The 27,394-nt window shown below is 41.2% G+C and overlaps 1 protein-coding gene across 3 annotated transcripts in view; it reads left to right on the top strand.

Annotated features, from left to right (window-relative positions):
* Positions 1–1,899: 1,899 nt before the first annotated feature.
* TPPP (tubulin polymerization promoting protein) overlaps positions 1,900–27,394 on the top strand; it is an 89,429-nt gene continuing 63,934 nt past the window's right edge. The window contains exons 1-3 of one of the 3 annotated variants that reach the window (XM_068670655.1): positions 1,913–2,190; positions 12,444–12,501; positions 25,237–25,551. In XM_068670655.1, coding sequence (XP_068526756.1) covers positions 25,241–25,551 — 311 coding nt within the window. In that variant the 5' untranslated portion in view covers positions 1,913–2,190; positions 12,444–12,501; positions 25,237–25,240. Of the gene's footprint in view, positions 2,191–12,443; positions 12,502–25,236; positions 25,552–27,394 lie in introns of all 3 variants that reach the window. The other 2 variants (XR_011092575.1, XM_068670654.1) reach the window with 2 other exon arrangements.

Genomic DNA, 27,394 nt, shown 5'->3' with positions numbered 1-27,394 from the left:
GTGAGAAAACTCTGTATTTTTCCTGAAGCTCTAGATGGGGAAAGTTGATTTTCCTTGTAGAAATGGTGGAATTTTTGTGAAGTGATAATTTTTAAAATCATTTTTAGATTGTGACACTCTATTACTGTAGTTAAGATTTAGAACATGTTTTACCATGAAAATAATTTGTTTTCAAAGCTTGACAAAGGATATGGAGCTTAGCTTTTTTTAATATATATATTTTTTTTCTTTAAACTGTGTGCTAAAGGAAAAAGTTATCCCTTAGGAACAAGTAATCTGTATTTTCTTTCTTTTAACCAATGCTGTATTTTGAAAGGAACCCGGTAGGAAACATAATAACTTTGCACAAAACAATAAAGCAATACGTATTTGTAGTAAGATCAGAAAAGTTAATGTGTAAGTTCCTCTCCTTTCCCTGATTTTTTTTCTTTTCCTTTTTTTTTTTTTTTTTTTTTTTCCTTCTTTATCCTGCTGCTATCATGATTCTGAGAAAACTCTAATCAAATCTAATCTATCACAATCAAATTTGGGTAATTCTGATTCTGCATGTCTTCTGCTACTAGAAAGGAACATGGGCTGTGATGAAAAATTCTGTTAAGAGAAACATTATTACAGTCTACACTCTATGAGGTAGGGGAAATACTTGAAAATATTGTAGCATCAGCCGCATATTAAACATTAGGTGAGTATTCTCCACTGGGCTACTTACTACCCCTCATTTTTTGTTAATCTGGATTGCATTCATTTTTGCATTCAAAACTAGTCTCATTTAAAACCGTACCTTTCTTAATCTGTTTTTCAGTTGCAGGGTAGGGAATCTTTCTGAGGCAGCTAAAGTTTCATAAAGGGTAGATTTCCTGTGTCCTCATGGTGAAAGAGAAAACTTGGGATAAAACAACAACAACAACATGATTTTGGTTTGCCCTCTCAAAAGAGATTACAAATGCCATACCCTACTATAAAACCTATACCTGTACTGCAGCCAAACTCAATCCTAATGTGAAGAGGCCTTACAGCATTTATGCAGTGGTGGGTCATGCCTTAGGATACCAAAATAATGATATAAACTAGTTTAAAAATTATTATTCCAGTGTCTTAATGCAAATGTATACATAGACTTTTAAAAAGTCAGCTATATAACTATCTTGCATTTGAAAGATTGAGGCACCACTGCTCATTAATTCAATCTTATTTCTTTTCTTCCTCATCTCTGCAGAAGGATTATTTTATTTCCAGTACTTTAGCACAGCAATTACCAAGTTATGGTCCACTTAGATATGGTGGACTCTGGTCTGATTGGACTCTGGTTATAAATTCAGAAGTGAGGATGCATGACAGTTCATTAGACTTCTGCCAACTCCTGAACGGTCTCTTTTTAAATATTTCTGAGTAGATTTCTCACTGGTGCATCTCTACTGTGTCAACCCTAGACCTGGTCCTAACCAGATAGTGAGGTGGGAGACGCAGGGTTTTGTGGAACACCTACTCCACTGCACAATCCAGCCCATTCCTTTCTAGTTAATTATTTTTAATTGTTTATTATTTGTCAACAAGCACAATTTATGACAAAACGGGCAGCCAGGATCAGAAGGATCAGAACCTTACAGAGCCTGGCAGGACACAAGTAACTGATGCTCCGTGGTTTCTTAATTTCCCTCCTGAAGGGAGCATAGGATACGAGGAATGGCAGAAACTGCTACACCTGGCCTCAACTCTCGTACTACCCGATGCAGGTTAACGCACGCACGCCCCCGCCCCGTCTCTCTTAGCTCCTAGCCGTGGGAGCGGTAAGGAAGTTACCTCCTCCCGCTCGCGCGGCCTCCTCCCACCTCTCCCTGGCCACCTGCTGCTGAGCACTGGGTAATAAGCAGGGAGGAGAAGAGAAACCCTGCTGGCAATAACCAGCCATTTAAGGCAGCAAAGGCAGAGGCTGCCCCTAGGCTGATTCATTACCTCACGCTTCGGGGAAGGCGCGAGCGACTGCCAGCTAGACAGCCTGCCTGGCCTATGGAAGAGGGCGGCAGAGGGGGTCGGGCAGGCGGTGCCGAGCGCTCGCCAATGCCTGGACAGCGAGGGCGGGCGTTTGGCTGAGCCGCCGCGCCGGCTTGAGACTGGCTCCCAGTAGCGCCTGAGCCAGGGAGAGAGTTAGGTTAGGCTGGCAGGACTTGCTGCTGCCTCGGAGAGCCGGTGGTAAGTACGTGCTTCTTGCGGGTGAAACAGTCCGGTTCCTGAGCCCTTTCTCCCCCCCCTTCTTCTTTTGAGCAGGGATGTTTCTTGCCCCCCACCCCCTGTTCAGCTTGCTGGCTAATTAATTTGCATTCGGTTAATGAGGACCCAAGGGGAGGAGGCGGGAACGCTGGCGTAGCTGCCCAGCGCTGTCTCTTATCGGTGGTGCCGTGGTGGGATCAGAGTCTCTCCCAATAAGGCAGGGGTGCGCAGCCCTGTGCTCCGTGCTGTCGTTATGTAACAGCCTCGGGGGGCCGCGGGCAAGGCGGCGGTTGCTTCTTTCTGCAGTAGCCGCTCCCCCTCTTCTATTTCGTTCATTTTATTTATCAATTCATTTATTTTTCCCACGCGACCCATATGGAGGGGAGAGGGGCTCTGTGCAAAGCTGCTTTCGTTCCCCTGGCCCGCCGGTCGGGATGCGGCCCCCAGTATCTGGCCGCAGTGGGTTCCTCCCGCTGCGAAGAGACGCGCGATCGCAACCTGTGCGGGGGAGAAAGGGGTTGCTTTCCTGCTCCTGAGGACATTGCAGTAACAGATTAGTGGGTGGGTTGTGCGTGACTGGCTAGCCCAGGTCTAGGTGAAGGTTTCTCCCAAAGAAAAATCCACCTTGCGTGCAGACTAAATAAATTAATGTCTACCTGTGCTTTGGAGCCGATATTCTGTTTTTGGTTATAATTTGGAGACGACAATAAAACCTTAGCCCCTGCAGAGCTACCTTATTGCGTTCTTGTGCAGAGCAAGCAGTCAGTCCCCTTTTGTGAAGATGGATGGGTGGAGAAGCTTTTCTTTTTTTTTTTTTTTTTCTCCCCTGAAATGCCCAAGGGGCTTTGCCAATTAGAACCGCCCCTATATGACGTCCTCCATGAAAACTAGAATCTGGTATCAGAGAGTATTTACGGATTGCAGTATAACACCTGCAGGTATAAAGCTGAGAGCAGTACTCTGGGGTGAAAAACTGGATGAAACAAAATATTGTGAATTAATTGGTTCTCCCCGATCCTGGCTAACTAGTTTGAAAACCAGTAAAAACAAAAACACCAAGTCATCACTGGTTACTAGTATGTCTTAGATTCTGGGTAAAAGCTCTGGTATTCTGGTTGAATTCTTCATTAGTGAAATTGGGTATCTTCTGCAAGATGTCGAATACACAAGTGGAAAATGTGTGTCTGAAACATTGACAGCTTTATATATATTGACAGCAGCAGTAGATGCTGCTGATAAGCATCTTACCTGTTAATGTTTTGCAGGGTCTACATAGACAGGTGTGTATGTGGTGGGCAGGGGGTGAAATTCTTGCTGATTTTTACAAAGGCTTGTATAACTGCTTATGTCTGTTTAGAAAGAAAAGAAAGGGCCTGGCCCGAAATGAAACACATGATATGAGACCATATGTGTCTATTTTGACTGATTTTTTTTGTCTTCACACTATTTTCTCAACTGGTATTATTAAATAGAATCCTTTAGAAAACTGACAACTGTTAGCATGCTGAACAAGCATTAACATTTGGGGAGTTTTTCTGCTAGAGCTGTGAAAACCTGGGGGAAAACTTGAAAGATACGCTTTCAAAGTCTCGGGCTTAAATTAGCATGACTGTTTACCAAATATATTGAATATATACCATGTATTTATTTTCAGAATAGAAACAGACATTATTAAAATCCTTTAGTGATGTATTGAATGCTTTTGTACCTCTCCTGTGTCACAGTCATATACTTTTAAAAAGTCCATTATTTATAACTGCTGAAGCATGCATCTGTTATTAAGTCATAGTACAGTTCAGTGCTTAGACGGCATGCCAAGCAAAGATAAAATTACAGATAAAGTTCATGTGAGAATCTCCTGCAGTGTTTGCACTTGACCCTCGTAAATGTAAGAAAAGGTTTTATAAAATAAATGGAAACTTAATAATAAATACACATAGTATTTATAATAAATTTAAAATAAAAATATTAAAAAATATACATCCAGCAGGTAAATGTTTCTGCTTGCCTCATTTAAGCTGTGGTTTTTCTGTGGTGAAAAATAATGTCTTATTTTTTAATCACAAGTATTAATGCCATTTACTTTCTGTAATCAGCTGTATGTCAGAAATTGTTTTTACATGTACCTTGAGATTGACTGGGGGGGAAAGAAAGGCTCTCAGGAAGGAGAGAGGCAGGCAAGCAGCACTGTCAGTTTGTGTTTTTTAAAAAAAGGTATTCTTAGAATATGTAGAGACAATGAGTTGCATTTGATGTTGTATCTAGGAGTGCTTTAGAGAATAAACCATATAATGTTTAAATGTTATCTTGTTTTCCCAGGGCACTCTTGGAGAGACCTGTGACTAATGCTTTGATTTTGGAGGGGATTGTTTTTATTTTTTTTTTAACTAACTGGACTAAATACTGAAGCATTGAAACAAAAAAAGATCTACAAGATCTACACTGACCCAAAATAAAACATTTTATCTTCTGGCAACTTATGTTTTTATTCTTCCTTAAATTTAAGATCCAGAGTCCCTTTTGTTTTAAAAACTGAATATTTATTTCAGTGCCAAAGAGTGACTTTTTACAGGTATATGACCGTGACCCAGGGAGGTACAAAAGCATTTAATACAGCACATTATTTCAGTTCTGGGGAGAGGAGGAATGTGTGGGGAAAGGATCTGTAAAAACAATTTGAAAAAAAAAGCGACTCATCACTAAAGGCACACCCAAACCTACAAAAACTGTGGAGTAACAAATACACTTCCAACAGAAATAACTTGTCCATACGCAGAAGTGCTGAAAGAATTTCCCGCTGCTGTGTAGTCTGAATCCTGGAATGCTTTGACATAGTAGTGAAAGTGGCTGTACTTTGAGAGAATGGTACTGGTAAAATACCCCAATTTAAATACACAGGGCTTGTACACACAGTACAGGTCAAGTATGTGTAGACTGATTAGGTTTCAGGACAGCTTTTCTGACTTTTTCTCAGGTTCTGGATGGAGTAACACAGTCTGATTTTTGTGCTGGTCATTTTTCTTGGGTTGCAGTGATAAATTACATCAACAGATGGGGAATCTTTCTTTTTTGTTAGTTGTTATTTGTTCTGGGTGAGCAATTCAGTTTGCTTCTGCTAAGTGTGTATCTTATCTATGTCAGGGCTCTAAAGTGGAAGTGGAGAAGCCTACGTTTTTCCCTTTGCCAGTTGTCTTAAGGTTCACTCTTCTATTCTCCTTTGTCTCCTGCCTCATGGTTTTCTTGAGTACGTAATAGGAATTTTACTTTTTCTGGATTAATGCTAGCAACTGAGAGTACACAGATCAAAACTTCATAGCATTAAGTTGCAACAAAAAGATTATTTTTTTAATCTGCAGTACAGCTGGTTTAAATAACCTTAAGAAGTTGGACATTTCACTCAAGTGATTTCAATCACCTGACAAATTACATTGATGGAACTCATTAAATCTCTCAATTTAAAATGTCTTTGTGGGTTTCGTAGCTCTTATAACATCTCCCCTTCTTGATCATAGGTGATGTTTTTTTGACTTTTAAGTCTTAGAATGCTTTCAAGCCCTGTAAAGTCTCTTAGCTTAATTTTTCTCTGATCAAATGTTATCCTTCTCAATAGCGTCAGCTTGGTTCTCTTGATATTTTTACTTAATGTTACACAAAGCTCCCTGTCTTACTAATGATTGCAATGATCTCCTTGGGATGATGCTTAATGTTGTGGTTTAACCTGGCAGGCAGCTAAGCACCACAGTTACCTTTGCTCACTTCCCCCTTCCCAGTGAGATGGGGGAGACAATTGGGGGTGGGAGGAGGGGAGTACTTGGAGGTTGAAATAAAGATAGTTTAATGGGACAGAAAAGGAAGGGAAATAATAAAGGTAAAGGAATATACAAAACAAGTGATGCACAATGCAATCGCTTATAACCTGCTGACTGATGATGCCCAGCCAGACCCTGTGCAGCACCACGCTGTACTCTCACCCCAGCAAACCACCCCAATTTATTGTTCCACATGACATCATATGGTATGGGATATCCCTTTGACCAGTTTGTGTCAGCTGTCCTGGTTCTGCCCTCTCCCATCTTCTTGCACATCCCCAGTCTCCTTGCTGGATGGGAGGTATGAGAAGGCTGAATATGAGCCAGCAGTGTGCGTCGGCTGAATATGAGCCAGCAGTGTGCTCTGGTGGCCAAGAAGGCCAACGGCATCCTGGCTTGTATCAGAAACACTGTGACCAGCAGGGCTAGGGAGGTGATCGTCCCCCTGTACTCGGCTCTGGTGAGGCCGCACCTCGAGTACTGTGTTCAGTTTTGGGCCCCTCGCTACAAGAAGGACATCGAGGTGCTTGAGCGGGTCCAAAGAAGGGCGACGAAGCTGGTGAGGGGCCTGGAGAGCAAGTCCTATGAGGAGCGGCTGAAGGAGCTGGGCTTGTTCAGCCTAGAGAAGAGGAGGCTCAGGGGTGACCTTATTGCTCTGTATAAGTACATTAAAGGAGGCTGTAGCGAGGTGGGGGTTGGCCTGTTCTCCCATGTGCCTGGTGACAGGACGAGGGGGAATGGGCTAAAGTTACGCCAGGGGAGTTTTAGGTTAGATGTTAGGAAGAATTTCTTTACTGAAAGGGTTGTTAGGTACTGGAACGGGCTGCCCAGGGAGGTGGTGGAGTCACCATCCCTGGAAGTCTTCAAAAGACGTTTAGATGTAGAGCTTAGGGATATGGTTTAGTGGGGACTGTTAGTGTTAGGTCAGAGGTTGGACTCGATGATCTTGAGGTCTCTTCCAACCTAGAAATTCTGTGTGATTCTGTGAAGCTGAAAAATCCTTGACTTAATGTATGCGCTTCTGTGCAACAACTAAAACATTAGTGCGTTATTAGCATTATTCTCATCCTAAATGCAAAGTGCAGCACCATACCAGCAACCCCACAACAGAAGGGTCCTCTGAGAGACCAGGCAAGGTAGACCCCTGTTTAATTTTCTCTTTCTCCAAGGCAGCTATGCCCACCCTTTTACGTCCTTGAAATATCCTCTCCTGAGATAGTCTATGCCAAGGATGCATGGAGCCTTTGGGCCAATCATAATGGGTTCTCTTCCATTCATTCCCAGTTAGACTCACTTCAGCCTCCAATACAAATAGCTGTTGGGATCCCCCTGTCACTCCAGGGGCTATACAGATGGCATTAGGGTACACTGCACCGGTGTCCACTAGAGCCTTATAGCCCTATAGGTCTGATGTGTACTAGGCCACTGAATCCACACAGTCCAATAAATCTGATTGTCCCTTTCCTCCACCAGGCTGGAGGCAGGGCCCCTCTAGTCCTGGTCATAGTATTCATTAGTCTGGAATACTGCCCACTGGAAACTGGAGCAACAATTTTCCTACAAAAAAAAAACCTTTTGTGATTGTTTTTCCTTGCAAATCATGGACTCGTGCCTCCAGGATCAAGGTATTCTATACTTTCTTTGTTTTGGAGTTGGCCAAACAATCCATCATGTGTTCCTCTCTGTCTGTCCAGGTCATTACTGCCAATGAGTTGGCATATGATGATGTTTGGTGCACTCCATACATATATAGTTGTCTGCCACATGGGTGTCACGTGCATTTGACTTCATCTGGATTTTTGGATATCTGGTCATTGTCTAGGTCATCATGAATCACCTCCAGTGCTAATTCCTTTAGGAACTGGATATCTCTCTCTATGGTCATCCACTGGTCTGGGTGACATATAAAATCTTCTTTGAGAAGGGATACCTTTCCTTCATGCCTGACAGGAGTCACTTCCAGAGGATGAGGGCTTGTGCCCCTTTTCCAATCACTTTGTCAATAACCCCTTCCCTAGAGAGGGATCCTAGCTGCTTAGCTTGCCTGCCCTCTTATTCCATACTGTTGGTCTTGTTATCCCAGCATTGGAGCTGCTAGTTGACAGTGTGCTTACCTGGATGGCAGCTCAAATCTTTTCATGTATCTTGCAGCTCACCCAGGGATAGGGATTGGGTGGTTACTACTGCATTTACAAGTTCTGCCTCTTCATCCTCCTGTTCCTGTGATGGCCCTGCTTTGGAGTAGCCTGCCTCGTCCTCTTCTTCCTCCTTCCCCTTCTTAGCAGAGTTTCTTTCCTTACCAAATAAGCTGATTTTCCTATTCATTGCTTATTCTCTCATTATAGGGGTGACTGATACCTGCACAAGTTGGTTCAGTGGTCCAGCTGCAGGGCCCATCATGGGGGTTGGAGTAGTGTTGAGTGTAGCTTGTTAGGCATGGGCCAAGCCCCAGCACATTGCAGTGATTTGTGACTCTGGGATTGCCAGGGTTACAGAAGATTTTTTCCAAATATTGTACTAGTTTTTCAAGATTCTGCATTTGTTCAGGGATGAAGTCCCAAAACTCTGAAGGTGCCCATTGTCCTAGGTACTTGCCCATATCCTCCTAAACACTCCCTGCCACTTGTAGCTATCCTGCCTTAGGACAGACTTCTGGTGGTATTCTTAAATAGTTGTTTAACTGTAAACAAAACCAAAAACACATTCGGGAGACATAGCAAAAGGATATTCAAAATTCTCAAGTGCTCTTGTGGCTAGCTTGGAGGGGAAGAGGATGGTGAAGGAGAAAGGGAAGGTAAAGGAGCAGGGGAAAGTGTCCACCCTTATATTCCCCCTTCATCGTCAGTAAGGTTAACTCTCCAAGGAGAAAAGGATGGGGGGGAAAGGGTAAAACTTGTGGGATGAGATAAAGGCAGTTTAATAGGACAGAGAAGGAAAAGAAAATAATTATAATAATGACGGTAAAGGAATACACAAAACAAGTGATGCACAATGCAGTTTCTTAGCACCCTCTGTCTGATGCCCATCTAGGCTCCGATCAGCGTCCCCCTGCCAACCATCCTGTTTATTATTTCATGTGATGTATGGAGCCAGTTTGTGTCAGCTGTTCTGGTTGTACATGTATTCCATCGCAGCTTCTTGTGTATCCCCAGCCTCCTTGCTGGTAGGGAGGTTCAAGAAGCTGTAAAGTCCTTGACTCAGTGCATGCACTTCTGTGCAACAACTAAAACATTAGTGTGTTATCAACATTATTCTCATCCCAAATGCAAAGCACAGCACCATACCTTCAACTAGGAAGAAAATTAATCCCATCCCAGCCAAAACCAGAATAAGTATTTAAAGAAATCTGTGGATAGTACATTAAGCTAGACCTACAAATTAATATTTCAAATCAGCCAACTTGCACCTACTTAATCCTACAGTGATAATAGGCCCAGAATGTTATCTGAAAGTTGTATAGCTATTGCAGAAGCAGGTATTGTCTTCCAGTCTTTTTGGATATGTGATTCCCTACTCTTTTCTTGATATGTCATGAAAAACTATTTTATCTAAACAGTTGAGGCTCTTTTGTTATGCTTTAGTCAGCCTGAGTATCTGTATCCCTTTTGAAAAGTGTCATATTTACTCTGTTGTTTGAAGGGTGTTCTAGAGACCATCTTGTATCCTTGCGTGCACATGGAATTGCTGAATATTTGTATACATTTGTGTCCTTATTATTTCTTTGATACCAGTGGCAGTCCAGCAGGACTCAGAATGAATGTAAGCAGGATTCTCAAATAGAATAGAGTCACATAATAGGGGGGAAAAAAAAAGGTGTAATAGGTCTCACCAGTGCATAAATATCTGGTGGATGCCTGCACTGATGCTGCTGTAGTTGAAATTTGTGCAAAGTATGTGGTGGTGCTACAAGAGGTCGTAGAACTAGTTAGAGTTACTTAGGTAGAGAACGAATTTTTATGTAGTAGTAAGTGTTATCAGGTGAAACGTGTTCATTAAAAAGAAAAGTTCTAATAGAACTGTTGCTGATAAGGGTATATATATATGCATATACATACTTTATAAATAAAGAGGTGATATATTGTGAAGTGATTCTTTGGAATGGAGAAATGTAGTTTACTAAGAGCAAAACATTGTTTTGTCTCTACATGGTATTGTAGCAGTAACTATGGAAGTGAGTAGTGATTGTTTTTAGAAATAGAATAGTAACAGGTCAGCAGTGAAAATAATCTCTTTGCTTGATAATATGTTTTCTAAAGTTGTTTATTTCATGGAATGTATAGCTTCATTGGTGTCTGACATGTTGATTCACTACGGAAAAAGACTGGACAACTTGAATAACCAACTTTTGGTTACTCTTTGTGTTTCCAGCTGAAGAGCTGCTGTTTTCAGACTAATGGAGTTGGATGATGTAGCCAGCTTTACCATTGTCCATAGTGCTAGATACACGTATTTTATTATAGAGAAGTCATGGATTAGCCATGCAGTTCCTCATGAAGCCTGTGAAAGGATTTAATTAAGTAAAGATAGGTAAAAATGTTGATAGGGTTATGTTAGTTATACTTGGTCTGTAGTGTTTGCTGTTTGTTTTTCTTTTTTATGATAGAGAAAATGTCTGTCTCATTATCACATGTGAAGAACATATACCCAGAGCAGAACTCAGAAGAAGAATGTCTTAATTCTGATTGCTACTGATAGCTATAGCTGTGAAGGAAGTTTAAGCCTTAAGAGCATTGTGAAAAACATTACATTTCATTAAGAGGAGCTGCATTTCTCCAGTTGTTCATCCTTTCTTGCGGCTTGAATGTTCATGCAAAGATGTGGGAAAAAGATTCCAGCTGTGGTACTTTATGTTTGCTGGATTTATTTGGCATAAATAATTCCAGACAAGAAATAAATGAGAATGCCCTTTACCTGCAATTCCATAACACTTTTAAAATATAGGGGAGATAGATCAAATACTAAAATAGAACAGATGCAAAAATCAGATGCTTTGCAGTGTTTGATAAATGTTTGTGAATCCAATTCACACATAAGCAAATCTAATGCTCTGAAAAATGGCTTTCTTTTTTGCTTGGTTTGGATGGAAGGTTTTAAATTGTAGATGGTACCTACTTATGGTGCACTGTAACTTTCACCAGGGTTGCACAAACAGATTCTGATGAAAAGTATGCCTGAAATAATCATGTTTACCAATTCTTGGTGTGCAGGAAGGATTAGCAGAACTATGGAAGGTAAAAAGAGGTAACAATTAACAGCTCCTAGGTTATGTGCTTGTAGGCAGAATTCTTTGTAATATGTCTGTTTGCTAAAAAAAAACAATGGCCTTTCAGGTTTAGGACCATCTAAGAAGTATCTTAGGGAAGGCTAACAGCTTTGCTAGGCCCAGGAGCTTAGAATGTGGGTGTGGAGAAGCTGAGACTCATTTGTAAGAGAATGGGGCAGAAATAGGAAGCTTACTTTCAGGTTGAAACTTAAGTAAAATTGTTAATGTTATGAACGTACAGTTCTTTGTGTTTGTATGTAATTCCATACTTATTTCAACTTTGTGGCTGTGTGAACTGCATTGCAAGGGATCCACCATCTCTATCCTTTTCCCTACTCTATTGTCTTGTTCTCAATAAAATCATCAGACTTCAGGCCACTGTTTTCTTGAGTATTTACTCAAATGTTTAATGTAATCAAATACATAAGAAATGCTATGGTTGAATGTAGAATCTATTTTTCTTGGCCAAATAAATTGAAAGTTTTCCTTAGTTTGCAGGACTTTTGAAATCATCTAAACCAATTTTTGGTTGGTAAATATTCTAAATAACAAAAAGTTTTGAAGTGTCACTTTAACTGGATTGTTCTTGGGACTGTAATAAGTATCTACTGTAGTTTACAAGTCTTCTGTGTTGTCTTAGACAATACAGTCTTACTCATTTCTGTATCAGTTCATGCTGCAACAAGACTTCCATTAAATTTGTTTTTGTAATACTTGCTGCAAATGAAAATAATTCAACTTACATCAGGTAAGAATGTTCTTAGCAAGCTAGAGTCCAGCTGGATAAGCAGATAGGTATATGGCATAGCTATGCACTCACACTTCTGATAGTTTCCTGTTGATTTTTTTTTTTTTTTTGAAAAGCATTTCTTGGTATGGAGATCGTAAACTGGGTAAACATGTTTCCAGCTAGTGTGACTGTGTATTTCCTCCACAGAGTCAATGAACATTAATTTTTCAGAGCATTCTATACAATCATGTCCCTGCTTTATGTGGCCTAACAATCAGTATGGAGTATGGGACCCAGGGTCCTCATTATGTTCATAACTCTGCCAGTAGAACAGGCATTTTTCTTCATCCCTCTCCTATAGTTTCACTACCTATGACATGGCAGTGATACTAACTCTGTTATAAATACTAAGCTGTCTGCATTTACTGAGCAGATCAACCACTTCTCAGGAACAGAACAGGGAAGATGCCATTGTGAATTCTGAAGTCCAGGTAGGTAGTATGTATAGTTATTCCATAGAGTTGCATAAGCTACTGAAATTGTTGTCAAAAATACTCTGGGTTTTACTAATTCTTTCAGACTGCCTCATTGGTACTTGGAGATGAATCCCTGCTAAGAGCTGTTTCCTGAAATCTACATCAAAGCTATACTTGTATTCCTGCAATATGTTGCATCCTGGAGACGATGTAGATTAGTGAGAGAGTGTAAATTTACGTAAATCTTTCAGTAGAATTGACGGTTGATCAGTACAGAGGCACTGGGTTTATGTATACATACTTGGTATTCATACAGCTATACAGAATCAGATGACTGGAATTCACAAAGACAACTATTGGTCCCATGATTTTTGGAAGACTTCAGATCAATAACTGGGTTTTTCTAGAGTTCTCCCAGTTGTCTCTCTGCAGATGACTATGTATTGTAGTCTCTTACCGGCAAAAAGCTTGATGATATGAGAGAAGTTTTTCTAGTGTGTTATAAACGAAGTCTCAACCTAATCTGAATTTAGTAATATTTATAAAAGGTAAGTAAATAGTGCTGGGTGTGCGGGGAGTCTACACTCCACCAACAGGCACACACGAACATCAAACTTTCCAAATATACAGGACATTGCTTTTACATACTAAACCCGAGTACACCCATACATATGTATGCCTATACATATGTACAATCAGAACAATCCTTTTAAGTCTATTACTATCAATGTCCATGTCTGGGGGAGCATAGTTGGAGTTGGTAATCCCGATTGAAGTGTTCCCATATCTTCCATGACTTCACAGTCTCCATTTTCCATTCCTTTTCTTAATTACAAACACCAGAGAATTCCAGGGCTACTCGTGGGAACAATATGTCTTGCTTTAAGTTGTCAAGCAACTCGGCCTTTGGGCCTTATGTATCCTATTCTTCCTGTATCGAAGGGAAACATGTCCATCTCCTTTTCAAGGCCAATAGGGCCTGGGTCAAAAGGCACATTCAGATCACCAGGGGGCATAACAGCAAAGGCTTGTGATGGCAGTAGCGGCAGGAGGGCCAATGGAGTAATAATTAATGTCAATAAAATGGTCGATATTAACAAAGAAGGGGGAGATGTGGGAGTGTGGCCATGGGGGTCGGCAAGCCCCATGGTTGGTGATAACATCAGACTCTTTAATGATGAGGCTATCAGGAATGTAAGAGACTTTAGAGGGAACAAAGACGGGTGATTCAGGAGACTCCATGTAGTCTTGGGTTGCTTGTTCTCCAGATGGTAAGGCATGGAAGTTGCTGGGGGGTTTCCTGGTTGGAACTGTTAAAATTTGTTGTTTAATGTTATATGATAATCATATTATTAGTGTGGTTTCAAGGGTTAACAAAACGTGGGAAAAGCAATCACATTTTGTTGCTTTCAGGAACCTTGTGGAGGGCAGAGCATGTGCAGAAGAAGAGGGAGGCAGTCGAAGCTACCCCTGCAGTCTGGACAAGATCCAGTAACAAAAAGTTGCTAGTGGTGATGGGGGGAGGGGAACCGTGAGCCTTCATCCCCAGGACCCCGAACTACCACCACAGAGAATTCTAATACGAAGCGGGGATAGGTTATACGTATGTATAGGCGTACTCGGGTTTCTTATGAATACGTAAAAGCAATGTTCTATTTATATTTGGAAAGTTCGACTGTTGAGTGTGCATATTGGTAGAGCATAGACTCCCCATACACCCAGCACTGTTTACTCACCTTTTATAAATATTAATAAATTCAGATTGAATTGTATCTTCATTTATAACAAATTGGTGACCCCGACGTGATCTTCTTGGAATTTGGATCTGTGACTGGTAAAGGGATGTGCCCCACCTAGTGGCACTTGCCGATAGCGGTGCTAGAGTCCAACAAGATTTTGAATGTAAGAGGCAAGTAAAGAACCAAGAGCTCTCCCTCCGTGACCTGTAATTCTGCCCATGAAGACCCGAACGAAGAGGATTTGTGAGTATACTGTTCAGTTGGGGTGGGATTCGGTTGTGTGACTGTGTGTAAGGGTATGACTGAGACGGAACTTAGTTCTGAAGCAAGTGCGGAGGTCTTCTAACCATGGTTCCGATCTCCTGCGAGGGACTCGGCTGGTGAAGGACCGAAACGATTGGTCTAGGAATTCGTGGGTGGGTTAACCACTTGCAAGATACCTCCAGACCACAGGCACAGCCAGGGATTCGGAACCTCTTTGAGGGTTCCAGGGATTCAGAATTTATTTGAAGGTTCCAGGATGGGTCAGGAGAAAAGTAGATTCTCAGACCTGAGAGGCTCAAAGAGCCTGGACATTCCACCAGAAAGCCCATTAGGGGTAATGTTAAAATATTGGGATGATTAGGAATTGAGGAAAGGAAAAAAATGAAGAGAAAACGGCTCAATTTTGTATGACAAAATGGCCAAAGGAACCTTTAAGGCCACATGTTTTTTGTCCAGTTTTTGGATCCTTTGTGGATTGGGTATGTCAGGCATTGAACCTCTATGTTAACTCTAAGGAGCCTTTTAACCAAGAAGAAAATGATTATGCGGCTCTACGGATAGGAGCCTCAAACTCATTTCCCCCAACGCAAGTATTGGCTTTAAATATGAGAACTGACAGGGGAATGGAAGAATGGGAGCCTCTGGATAATATACCCCCTCCCTATTCATGGCAACCAGAACCACCACCTGTTGAAAGTTGATTGCCATGGCCCCTGTTCACTCTCCCTCTCCTCCTGCGCAAAGGACTAGAAATAAAAGCCACAGAGAGGGAGGAAAGTGAAACACGAGGTTGGACTGATGATTTAGGAGGTCTTTACACTTTGAGGGAGGTACCCCTTGAGGGGAGTCAGAGGGGAATAGGGTTTATAGCAGTTCCTTTGAACACGTCAGATGTAAGAAATTTTAAGAAGGAAATGGGAAGCCTTTTAGATGACCGTTTAGGAATTGCCGAAAGATTAGACCAGTTCTTAGGTCAGAACACTTTTCCATTATTTCCATCTTACCATCATTTATCAACAGTCCTGGCTATCGGGGGAGGTCCCAGTCGACTGGCGACTAGCAAACATGACACCCATCTACAAGAAGGGCCAGAGGGTAGACCCGGGGAACTATAGGCCTGTCAGTTTGACCTCAGTGCTAGGGAAGCTCATGGAGGAGATTATCTTGAGTGTCATCACGTGGCACTTGCAGGGCAAGCAGGTGATCAGGCCCAGTCAGCATGGGTTTATGAAAGGCAGGTCCTGCTTGACGAACCTGATCTCCTTCCATGACAAGGTGACATGCTTAGTGGATGAGGGAAAGGCTGTGGATGTGGTCTACCTTGACTTTGGTAAGGCTTTTGACACCGTTTCCCACAGCATTCTCCTCGAGAAACTATCTGCTCGTGGCTTGGACTGGTGTACGCTTTGTTGGGTTAAAAACTGGCTGGATAGCTGGGCCCAAAGAGTTGTGGTGAATGGAGTCAAATCCAGCTGGAGGATTGGATGACACCAAGTTAGGTGCGTGTGTCGATCTGCTCAAGGGTAGGAAGGCTCTGCAGGAGGATCTGGATAGGCTGGACCGATGGGCTGAGGCCAACTGAATGAAGTTCAACAAGGCCAAGTGCTGGGTCCTGCACCTGGGGCACAATAACCCCAAGCAGAGCTACAGGCTGGGAGAGGAATGGTTGGAAAGCTGCCAGGCAGAGAAGAACCTGGGAGTACTGGTTGATAGTCGGCTGAATATGAGCCAGCAGTGTGCTCAGGTGGCCAAGAAGGCCAACAGCATCCTGGCTTGTATAAGAAGCTGTGTGGCCAGCAGGACTAGGGAAGTGATCGTCCCCCTGTACTCAGCTCTGGTGAGGCCGTACCTCAAGTGCTGTGTTCAGTTTTGGGCCCCTCACTACAAGAAGGACGTGGAGGTGCTCGAGCAAGTCCTGAGAAGGGTGACCAAGCTGGTGAGGGGCCTGGAGAACAAGTCTTATGAGGAGTGGCTGAGGGAGCTGGGCTTGTTCAGCCTGGAGAAGAGGAGGCTCAGGGGTGACCTTATCGCTCTCTATAGGTACATTAAGGGAGGCTGTAGTGAGGTGGGGATTGGTCTATTCTCCCATGTGCCTGGTGATAGGACAAGGGAGAACAGGCTAAAGTTGGGCAAGAGGGTAGTTAGGCATTGGAATGGGCTGCCCAGGGAAGTAGTGGAGTCACCATCCCTGGAAGTCTTTAAAAGACGTTTAGATGTAGAGCTTAGTGATATGGTTTAGTGGAGGACTTTTTAGTGTTAGGTCAGAGGTTGGACTCAATGATCTTGAGGTCTCTTCCAACCTAGACAATTCTGTTATTCTGTCACATGTATACCTTGGAAGAAATGCAGTCCATATTAGGGATCCTCTTCACTACGGAAGAAAGAGGAATGATCAGGCAAGCAGGAATGAGACTGTGGGAAAAACAAAATCAGGGAGGTCCTCTGGGGGATGTGAAATGGACAAATACCAACCCTAACTGGAATCATCAGGCTGCTCAGGGGAGGAAAATATGGGAGATCTTAGGACCATAATGATACAAGGGATAAAGGAATCAGTTCCAAGGGGACAAAATATAAATAAAGCTTTTAACGAGTATCAGTGTAGAGACAAATCTCCAACGGAATGGTAAGAAAGACTGAGAAAATCCTTCAGATTCAGATGTACTCAGGGATGGATCCTGATTCCCCTGCAGGAGGGGCACAGTTGAGAACCCAGTTTGTAGCAAAATCCTTGGAAGACATCCAAAAGAAATTGGAGAAAATTGATGATTCACATGAATCAAAGGATTAGAATTATTGAGGGAAGCGCCAATGGTCTATGTGAGGAGAAATGGGGGAAAAACAGAAGGCAAAAGCAAAGATTTTTGTGGCAGCAATAAAGGAAAGTCAAAAACCAAGTGGACGGGAAAGCAGGAAAAGATCAGGAAAAAAACAGGGTGAAAGAGAACCAAAGGATTAATGGAAAGGACAACAAGATGGAATCCCTATCTGTTACTATTCTGGCAAAAAGGGTCATCTTCAGAGGAATTGTAGAAAAAAGAAACAGGATGAAGAAATGTTTAAGGAAGAATAGGGGTGTCAGGGGCTATATCATTTGATGACCTGAACATCAAATGAACCCTTGATAAAATTATTAATAGGTCCACAGAGGGAAAAAGTGTATTTTTTCGTAGATACTAGGGCAGAGAAATCAACTATTAGAAAAGTACCAAAAGAGGTGAAGGAAGGAAGGAGGAATACCATGGTAGTAGGAGTAAAAGGGGAGCCCTTTAAGGTTCCTATATTGGAAAAATATAGAAATAGAATCAGAAAAGAAACTGTCTTAATGACCTATTGCTGGTGCATGAGGCTGCGCACAATCAATTAGGAAGGGACTTAATAATAAGATCAGGGTTGGAAATCAAGAGCCAGAGGGGAGAATTAAAAATTCAGCTGTATACCCTAACCCAAGAAGATGAGGGAGAAATAGACCCTCAGGTATGGTTATCAAGAGGGAGATTCAGGAAAATTAAATATGGAACCCTTGGTAGTAGAAGTAATGGATCCGCAACAGCAAATAAGGATTAGGCAATATTCTATCCCATTGGAGGGAAGAAGAGGACTCAAAGCAGTTCTTAAAAAAACTTGAAGTATATTGGGGCATAGCTATCCTTTGGATGCTAGTTGTATGTATATTAAAACTTGTATTGATCAGAATATTAGCAATCATTGGAAACTCATATAAAGGCCCTAATGGAAGGTTTTGGGGACCCCAAAGCCCCACAGGGGGAGTGCCACCTCTGGTAGAAATACCCGTGACATCTTGAATTACCTTGGTCCTGAAAATTTAAAATAATAAGTGGGAAAACTTACCTAGAGGATTGCTTATCTGCATTGAATCAAGCCCCCACTAACTCATGGAAAAGTTGAATGCAAATAGGAGAACCATCGGGTGTGTAAGCCTGGACCATTTCCTAAGAAGCATCAGGGAGAGGGCAAGACTGGAGAAGGGACTAGTACTGCGGCTCAAGAAGGTTTACCAAGGGCTACAACCTTGCAGTCTGGGGTTTCTTGTTCTCCAGATGGTAAGGCAGGAGAATGTGTTTGCTGTTGCCAGGCAAAGTTGTTTGACCAATGAGAAGTTGTTTTTGAAAAGGATTGCTGTGGAGAGAAGGGTATAAGAGGGGAGCCTGCCCTCAAGATTAAAAAAAAAAAAAAAAAGGCAACGCGATGTGATGAAGTTATGTCATCAATAAAGAAGCGGGGGGGGGGGAGGGGGGAAAGAAACAGGCTAGCAGAACGGAGACCAGGATGGGAACAGGTACATTGATTACCTTATGAAGATAGGTTCAGCCAAACTCATAAAACTGCTCAGAGAAGTTCATAGAGAAAGTTGCTGGAAATGGGCGCACTGGAGCTGGGAAGAAGCTCGAGCTGAGAGAAGCGGACCTGTGCACACAACTGCCCCTTGCTGGTAAGCAGCTGTGCATTATGGGGAATCATACGTCCTTAGGAACAAAGACTGTCCTGGTAACCTTACAGCTTATTCTCCTTCTTAACAATCGGACAGCTTATGATCCTGGTACATGGGACCAAATTGAGGTCAAGGTGTGGGACTCTGCAACTAAAAATGACAAGGTTGCAGTGGGATTGCTCGGCACCTGGCAAGCAATCTCAGGCCTTAAAGAGCCCTGTGGGACCACAGTCAGAAACGTGTGGTTTGCCAGACAGTGAGGGAGCTGTGGGCTCCTTTACTGACCCGACTGCTACGCCATCGGCCCCCCCACCACTACTGCCTTTGCTGTTACACCCCCTGGTGACCTGGACGTGCCTTTTGATCCAGGCCTCATTGGCCTTGAAAAGGAGATGGGTATGCTTTTCTTTGATCCGGGAAGAACAGGATACCTAAGGCCTGAAGACCGAGTTGCTTGACAACTTAAAGCAAGGCATATTATTCAAAAGGAATGGAAAATGGAGTCTGTTAAGTCATGGAACTTAAAGGATTGTTTGTTACTTTTCCTGATTGTACGTATGTATAGGCGTACTCAAGTTTAGTATGTAAAGCAATGTTCTGTATATTTAGAATGTTTGATGTTTGTGTGTGCGTGTTGGTGGAGTGTGGACTCCCCACACCCCCAGTGCAGTTTATTTACCTTTTATAACTTTTCTATGTTCTGTAAGTATAAACATTACTAAATTCAGATTGAGACTTCATTTATAACAGTCCAGAAAATGTGAGCTCTTTCAAGTGTATAGTGTGATTCAGCTTTTTTTTTTTTTATTGAAGAAACTAATGATTTCAAATAAGGAGTTGAAAAGCATTTCTTATGCAAGGATTTTGTTCATGAGGCATTTAAAAATGTAGGCATGCAGTTAGTTTCTGATTTCAAGTAACAGAGTGGCACATTTTTTGTTTATGGTTTGTAAGCTGTACAATTGATGTATTGTTAATTTATTTGTACTGATTATGGCTCCTTAACAGAATTGCTAAGAACAAGAACGATTTATACCTGAAAATCTCTTGGAAGGTTTAAGTGGTGAAAGATAAAATAGCAAAATTGTATGATATATCTTATAATATTGATTCTCCATCTTTTTAGTCCTCTTGCTTATGGAGGTAACTGTCTTTTAATATCTGTGGGAGTGTGTCCGTGGGTGTCGACAAGCCCCACGGTTGGTGATAACATCGGACTCTTAACGATGAGGCCAGGAGGAATGTAAAGTGCTTAGAAGGAACAAAGAAGGGTGATTCAGGAGACACCTTGCTGTTTCGGGTTGCTTGTTCTCCAGTCGTTAAAACGTGGAAGTTGCTGGTCGTTTGTGGTTGGCCGGCAAAGTTATTTGAGAAACACTCTGTAGCCAATAACTTAGGCTCAGGCAAGGATCTCAGTGAAGTAGCAATTTTATTTCCGATTGAGTGGCAGGCGTTCCGCAGGCATGAGCACACCTACTAGTCACACAGTAGTGTTTATATACTTTAGTTCTCGATGACTGGGACCCTCTCGTTTCCCCATTGACTGGGTAATCCAGGTTCACAACCTATCTGGTGCTTCACAGACAATACATGGCCTTCAGTTGCTGGCCTGTTAAATTTCAATTTTCTTTTGACTCTTTTACTGTTTGAAGTGGTAACGTTTCTTTACTTATCTGACTTGACGCTGTGATTTTCACTTAATTGTTCTAAGGAGTCAGGTTGTCTGCATTTTTACAAGGTCGCCTGCTAAACTTTCTTATCACTGCAAACATATCTCAATACCAGATTATTTACCTATAAACGATGTAACTCTGCAAAAAAATACATATTTTTATTCCCACACAATGAGTAGTTACTGGAAAAGTACTGCTGTAGAGCAAATGGCATAAGAAGGGAGCCTGTCCTCAATAAGAGTGAGTTGAAGTTATATCATCAATAAAGAAGTATCAGTTAATGATCCTAAAAGAATCCTGGTGTCTGTGTGGTCGTTACACCACAAATGGTGCTCGAACAGGGATGTGAAGAAGATTGCAACACAAATATCCTATGCAGCCACTAAAATGTAGATTTTGCTTTTTGCTGGTGTGTACTCTCTAGCCACTTAGTGCTATGTTAGAAACATTCTGATTTAAGTTTCCAGCTCCAGTAGATCTGAAATGGTGCAAACTTGGAGGAGACTTCTACTTTTGAAAGTAAAGCTTTCTAGAGGACAAAAATGGATCATAGATCTTCATGATCTGATTTTTAATGTTGCTCTTTTCAAGCATAGTGTGTTATAAATGAAGTCTCAATCTGAATTTAGTAATATTTATAAAAGACAAGTAAACACTGCTGGTTGTGCGGGGAGTCTGTGCTCTACCAACATGCACACACAAACATCAAACTTTATATACAGAACATTGCTTTTACATACTAAACTTAAGAACGCCTATATATATGTACAATCAGAAAAGGTAACAAACAATACTATCAATGTCCATGTGTGGGGGAGCATATTTGGAGTTGGTAATCCTGATTGAAGTGCTCCCATATCTTCCATGACTTCAATAATTTCTCTCATGTCATAAAGCAGTCTTCATTTTCCATTCCTTCTCTTGATTACAAACACTGGAGAATTCCAGGGCTACTCGTGGGAACAATATGTCTCGCTTTAAGTTGTCAAGCAACTCGGTCTTTGGGCCTTATGTATCCTCTTCTTCCCGGATGGAAGGGAAACACATCCATCTCCTTTTCACTGCCAATAGGGCCTGGGTCAAAAGGCATATCCAGGTCAGCAGGGGGCATAAAAGCAAAGGCCTGTGATGGCAGTAGCGGCAGGAGGGCCAATGGTGTAGCAGAAGGATCGGTGGATGAACCCGCAGCTCCCTCACTGTCTGGCAAGCCACACGTTTCTGACTGTGGTTGCACATGACTCTTTAAAGCCTCAGAGATTGCTTGCCAGGTGCTGAGTAATCCCACTGCAACCTTGTCGTTTTTAGTAGCAGAGTCCCACACCTTGACCTCAATTTGGTCCCATGTACCAGGATCATAAGCTGTCCGATTGTTAAGAAGGAGAATAAGCTGTAAGGTTACCAGGACAGTCTTTGTTCCTAAGGACGTATGATTCCCCATAATGCGCAACTGCTTACCAGCAAGGGGCAGTTGTGTGCACAGGTCCGCTTCTCTCAGCTCGAGCTTCTTCCCAGCTCCAGTGCGCCCATTTCCAGCAACTTTCTCTATGAACTTCTCTGAGCAGTTTTATGAGTTTTGCCGAAACAATCTTCGTGAGGCAATCAATGTACCTGTTCCCATCCTGGTCTCCATTCTGCTAGCCTGTTCCTTTTCATTCCTTCTTTCTGCTTCTTTATTGATGACATAACTTCATCACATCGCGTTGCCTTTTTTTTTTTTTTTTAATCTTGAGGGCAGGCTCCCCTCTTACACCCTTCTCTCCACAACAGTGGAGAACAGTTGTTCTTTTCAAAACAACTTTTCATTGGTCAAACAATTTTGAATATAACAACAACAGCAAACACACAGAAACTTCCATGCCTTAACGGCTGGAGAACAAGCAACCCCAGACTGCATGGAGTCTCCTGAATCACCCTTCTTTGTTCCCTCTAAACTCTTTTACGTTCCTGGTGGCCTCATCGTTAAGAGCATGATGTTATCACCAACCATGGGGCTTGCCGACCCCCATGGCCACACTCCCACATCTCCCCCTTCTTTCTTAATATCAACCATCTTCTTGACACAGATTTACTCCATATATCGTAGAGTGTCTCAAGTGTTTTGTTTTCTTCTTATGCATCTACTCTTTTGGTAGCAAAAGAATCTGTGCAGCCTGTTGAAGCAGAGAGTTTAGACTGATCTAGGTATGGTTTTATTGAAAACTTATGCATCTGTAATCGTTGTGCTAGTTTACATTTTAGTCTATATAAATTAATTTATAGTTTCAATAGTGGGAGACTTTCAGAAAAGGTTGAGGTAAAATTACTGTTCTTTGGAGATCAGGCAGGGCACAAAGGAAATAGAAATGGGAAAGAGTTAAACGCTTAGCTTTCCAATGAGCTTTAACACCCTCCCACCCCCTTCCCGCAGTGCATACTTTCATGCATTTCTTTTTATTATTTCAGAGGTACACCTATAGGTCTCAGGTTGGAGTTATTTCTGTCATTAATTTTTAATTTACCGTCTGATTTTGTTTGCCAGAATTTTTGTGGACAGTGGAAAAAAAAAAGGATCCCCATGGTTAAGATATAACTAGGTTTTTAAGCATTAACTTGAACATATTCAAAACATGCAGTATTGCTTTGGCCATGTTGCATTTGCTGAAGTTTAAAGGTCAAAGGTCCTTTAATGTAGCTTTAATTAAAAGATTGTTTCTAATCATGACTTATAAGTCTGTTTTCCAGAAATTCAGAATGCTTATCAGACTGTTGTCATTCCTATTTTCATCATAGTTTTCTTTTCAATATAAGTTGATCTTACTTCCTCAAATATGGGTTTATGGCTGTTGTGAATACTGCCAATACAATACTTGTGCTCCCTGAAATTTCTCTGGTCCAGTACCAGTGCTTTATTTTAAATGTGAGTTCTTAAAATGGAGAATGTACCATTGTCAGATTGGAGAGAACATAATAATAGTTTGCTAGAAACTGAATTAAGACAGACTGTTCAAAGAAATATTTGTTATATTCTAGAAAAAATAACAGATCTAAAGGAATTGGATTGGGTTGTTGGAGTTATTGCTTCAAAATTTGGGTTTTGTTTTCTTGTGCATAATGTATGAAACTGACTTGTAGTGTGATGCTTTGGTGTTCAGTATGGATTTTTGTATAGTCCGATCATTTCAAGTTAAAGCCAAAGATTACGAATGTGGAGATTTCTACTTTAGGAGCCTGGTTGGCTTCATGCTTAATAAGGTTGGCTTCATGCTTAATAATAAATGCTGCATAGCAAGTATTTATGGTTGGTTCTGCAGTGTGAAGAAAAGGGTATGCCTTGGTTGTTCAAGTAACAGAGGTTACTGGAATGTATATTGGATATGAGGATATATTGGATATGGATATTGAACATGTGATATAAGATATTGGAAGAGGTAGAAGTCTAAAATTGTTTCAGTTGCTGAGGAATTTGTGTCAAAATACAGCATATAAGCCAAAATAAATTCCCATCTGATGCAGAAATTAAACCTTAACTAGAAATATATACCAATCTTTGCGTATATTAGCTGTCTACCATGTACAGCTGTGATTTCAGAAGCATGACAAGGTAAGTATGGAGGGTTTTCTAGCCATTACACCAGTATTTGCCAAAGTTCTGATATCTGAAGCAGCTCCTTATGGATTAAAATTTGTAGCAGCACCACAGATGTGTATCTGAGCAAAAGTCTGCATGTAGTTGTTGGGACAGGCACACTGTGTGTAGACTTTTCAGGATCTCTTCTGTCAAGCTAAGAGTGGATGGGCAGAAGGCACAGACTTCTATGTCATGCTTCTGGTATGTTAGTGGGCTGTAGTGTATATTTTCTTTTTTTACTTGATGACTCCTGAAAATAACCTTATTGTGCTGTTGCTCAGCTTAAAGTTTCTTTTAAAAGGCAAACATATCCCACATGAATATGATGTAATCTGGGTTGTTCTGTGTAGTAGTAACATCTCTTCTCCTTGCTCCTGCATCCTGGATGTATTCTTTCTAAAGGAATTCCATAGCTATTGTTCTTTGCACATGAACTTGAGCAATAAGTGGTTTTGTTAACAGGAGAATTTTGTCCAAGAATTTGTGAGGCTTCCTTACTTGTTAGCCCTTTGAAACAGTAACATTTTTGCTGCATTTTCAAAATACTTAATTTTTCAATTAAAAAAAAAAAAAAGAGGTCTGGACTGTGGCTTTTTATTTTTATTTTTTTACTTAAAAATTAAATGTAAATAGTACTGCCTACAATATAAAGGGCATACCTTTATTCAAGTGCAACTGTGATGAATTCAGCTTGTGATTAAGAAAAAAAGGAAACAGTAAGTGTTCTCTTATTATCTGATGGCATGATGGTGAAATTAATTTTGTGTCCCATATTGGAATATTGGTTTCCTGCTTTTTTATAATAGTAGATTTTTTATTTTGATTTTTTTTGGATGGATATAAAGTTACATAGTTCTATGTGTAGACTTGTCTGATGGAGGGTACCAAGTTCTTGCACACTTCCTGGACCACTTACTATTAGTATGTTGTGACATGGACTGTATCCTTTAGTTTTATGCAAAGTAAACTATAGTGTAAAGTAATATAATGAATTTACCCTTCTCTTTCTTGTAGCACAATGGCTGACAGTAAAGCAAAGTCGACCAAACCTGCAAATAAGACTCCTCCAAAATCTCCTTCTGATCCAGCAAAGGACCGAGCAGCAAAAAGGTTATCCTGTGATTCAAACAGCTCCCATGAGGGAGCTGTGGCAGGAGACTTGAGTGCTCTGGAAGAGGCCTTTAGAAAGTTTGCCATACATGGTGATACAAGAGCCACAGGAAAAGAAATGCATGGGAAGAACTGGTCAAAACTGTGCAAGGACTGTCATGTAATAGATGGGAAAAATGTGACAGTCACAGATGTTGACATTGTCTTCAGTAAAATCAAGTAAGTTCCTTTTTGCCATCATTTCTTTGTCTCTCCAATATATTTTGTAGATACCATCTAAATTTATCTTCTGTTGCTCAAGGACTTTGTAAGCCACTATGCCTTTGTCCCGATCGATATCTTTCAATGTTCCTTTGTGAAACTGTTGCTTTTAGCTTGTGCCTTGCTATATTAAACTGACAGGTGTTACTGTTGTTATGGAGTGCAAAGAGGTATGATATAATCAAGATGGATGCAGGTTATTCCAGGAAACTTCTTTTTGACTGCAGTAAATGCTGTGAATATTTTCTTTAAAAATATCTGGAAAAAGTCAGGATGTAGTCTGGCATCTTGCCAGATGTCAGCCTCAAAGGACTGAGACTAAGGTGGAATATATATTAAGCCACTGTTCTATACACAGTCCTGATGTCCAGCACAACACCTGCTCAAGTTTCAAGTGTAGGGTACTGGCCACACCAAACTGATGGCAAATTTGTGATGCACTGGCTGTGAGTAGTTGATTATTATTATTTCAGTGGCCTCAGTTTATTCTTGTTGAGAAAGTGGAGCTTTACTAAAAGTTTTTCTCCAAATTGATCAAGCATGGCTTTATCCAGAAACTGCTAAAATCAAAGGGAGGAGGACATTCAGCTATTCCAATATATTCTGTATGAAATGCCAAGTGATTTTTTTGTTCTCACTTTTTATCTCCCTTTCCCCTTTTGTCTGAATTGGGTCATTTTCATCTTCGTAGGTCCTAATATGGGATCTGATAACCTTGTCTTATCTGTTTTTTGTTACCACAGTGACTATTTAAATTCTCTCACACCTCATTGCATTTAGGGATATGTATTAAAGAAGGTCCCTTTATCATACTTGTAGCTTGTGGCAACTTCTATTTAGTTTGTGCTCTCCACTGTCATGGTGTAATGCTGGAGAGAGGGCATGCAAACTGAGTTGCTTAAAAGAATAGTTGGGAACACTTGCTAGAAGCCCTGACATTTCAGAGTGCATCAAAGCACAAAGTCAGAGAATAAAAGGACCTTCATCTTTACAGGTTGTTCAGTGTAATACGCACAGCTAGCATGACATTACTTTTTATATTTTTCTTATTTTCCTTCTTTAATGAAGGCTCTTATGTGGGTAATTGAAAACACTATATATTGGAATACACCAACCTTCTCATTCTCATATTAGTCCACTTTTTCTTTGAGGCCCTGTGTGTATTTTTTGGAAGCTGCATGTACTATCAGTGAACTAGCTTATTTGAAATGGATGTTGAGCTTTGAGGGTTGTTTATTTCTTTCTTGACCCGTAATGAACAACGATGGCATTTATTTTCAATTTCTCTTTGGCTTTCACCAGCTTAAAAATTTCTCTTTCATCACAGAAAATAAATCCTCATTCAAATTTCTTAAACTGATGTCTGGGAAAGGTAGTGATAGTGTGGTATGTGTTTAAAAAAATAATTGTGCAAGATTAGCTGATTTAAAGAAGTATTAATTTTGATGTCTGCTGGGGTAGAATGAATCCAATTCAATTCTGCAGGAGTGAATTGTGAGGTGGTAGGGACCTGAGGGTGAAGGGTAATCTCAGTGTATCCCTTTGCCTTTGTTCAGATTTCTCTGCTTAGCTCAGAGGTTCTTGTCTTTGCCTCTGTGCGATATGCCTTTTCAGCAGTTTTTCAGAATCATAGAATCATAGAATATCCGGTGTTGGAAGGGACCCATAAGGATCATTGAGTCCAACTCCTGGCACCACACAGGTCTGCCCAAAAGTTTAGAGCATGTGACCAAGTGCACAGTCCAGTCATTTTTTAAATTCAGACAGGGTTGGTGCAGTGACTACGTCCCTGGGGAGCCTG

Source organism: Anas acuta, chromosome 2 (assembly GCF_963932015.1).
Source record: "Anas acuta chromosome 2, bAnaAcu1.1, whole genome shotgun sequence".
Classification (NCBI taxonomy): domain Eukaryota; kingdom Metazoa; phylum Chordata; class Aves; order Anseriformes; family Anatidae; genus Anas; species Anas acuta.
The sequence above is the reverse complement of the archived record's forward strand: the minus strand, read 5'-3'. Positions and strand labels throughout refer to the sequence as shown.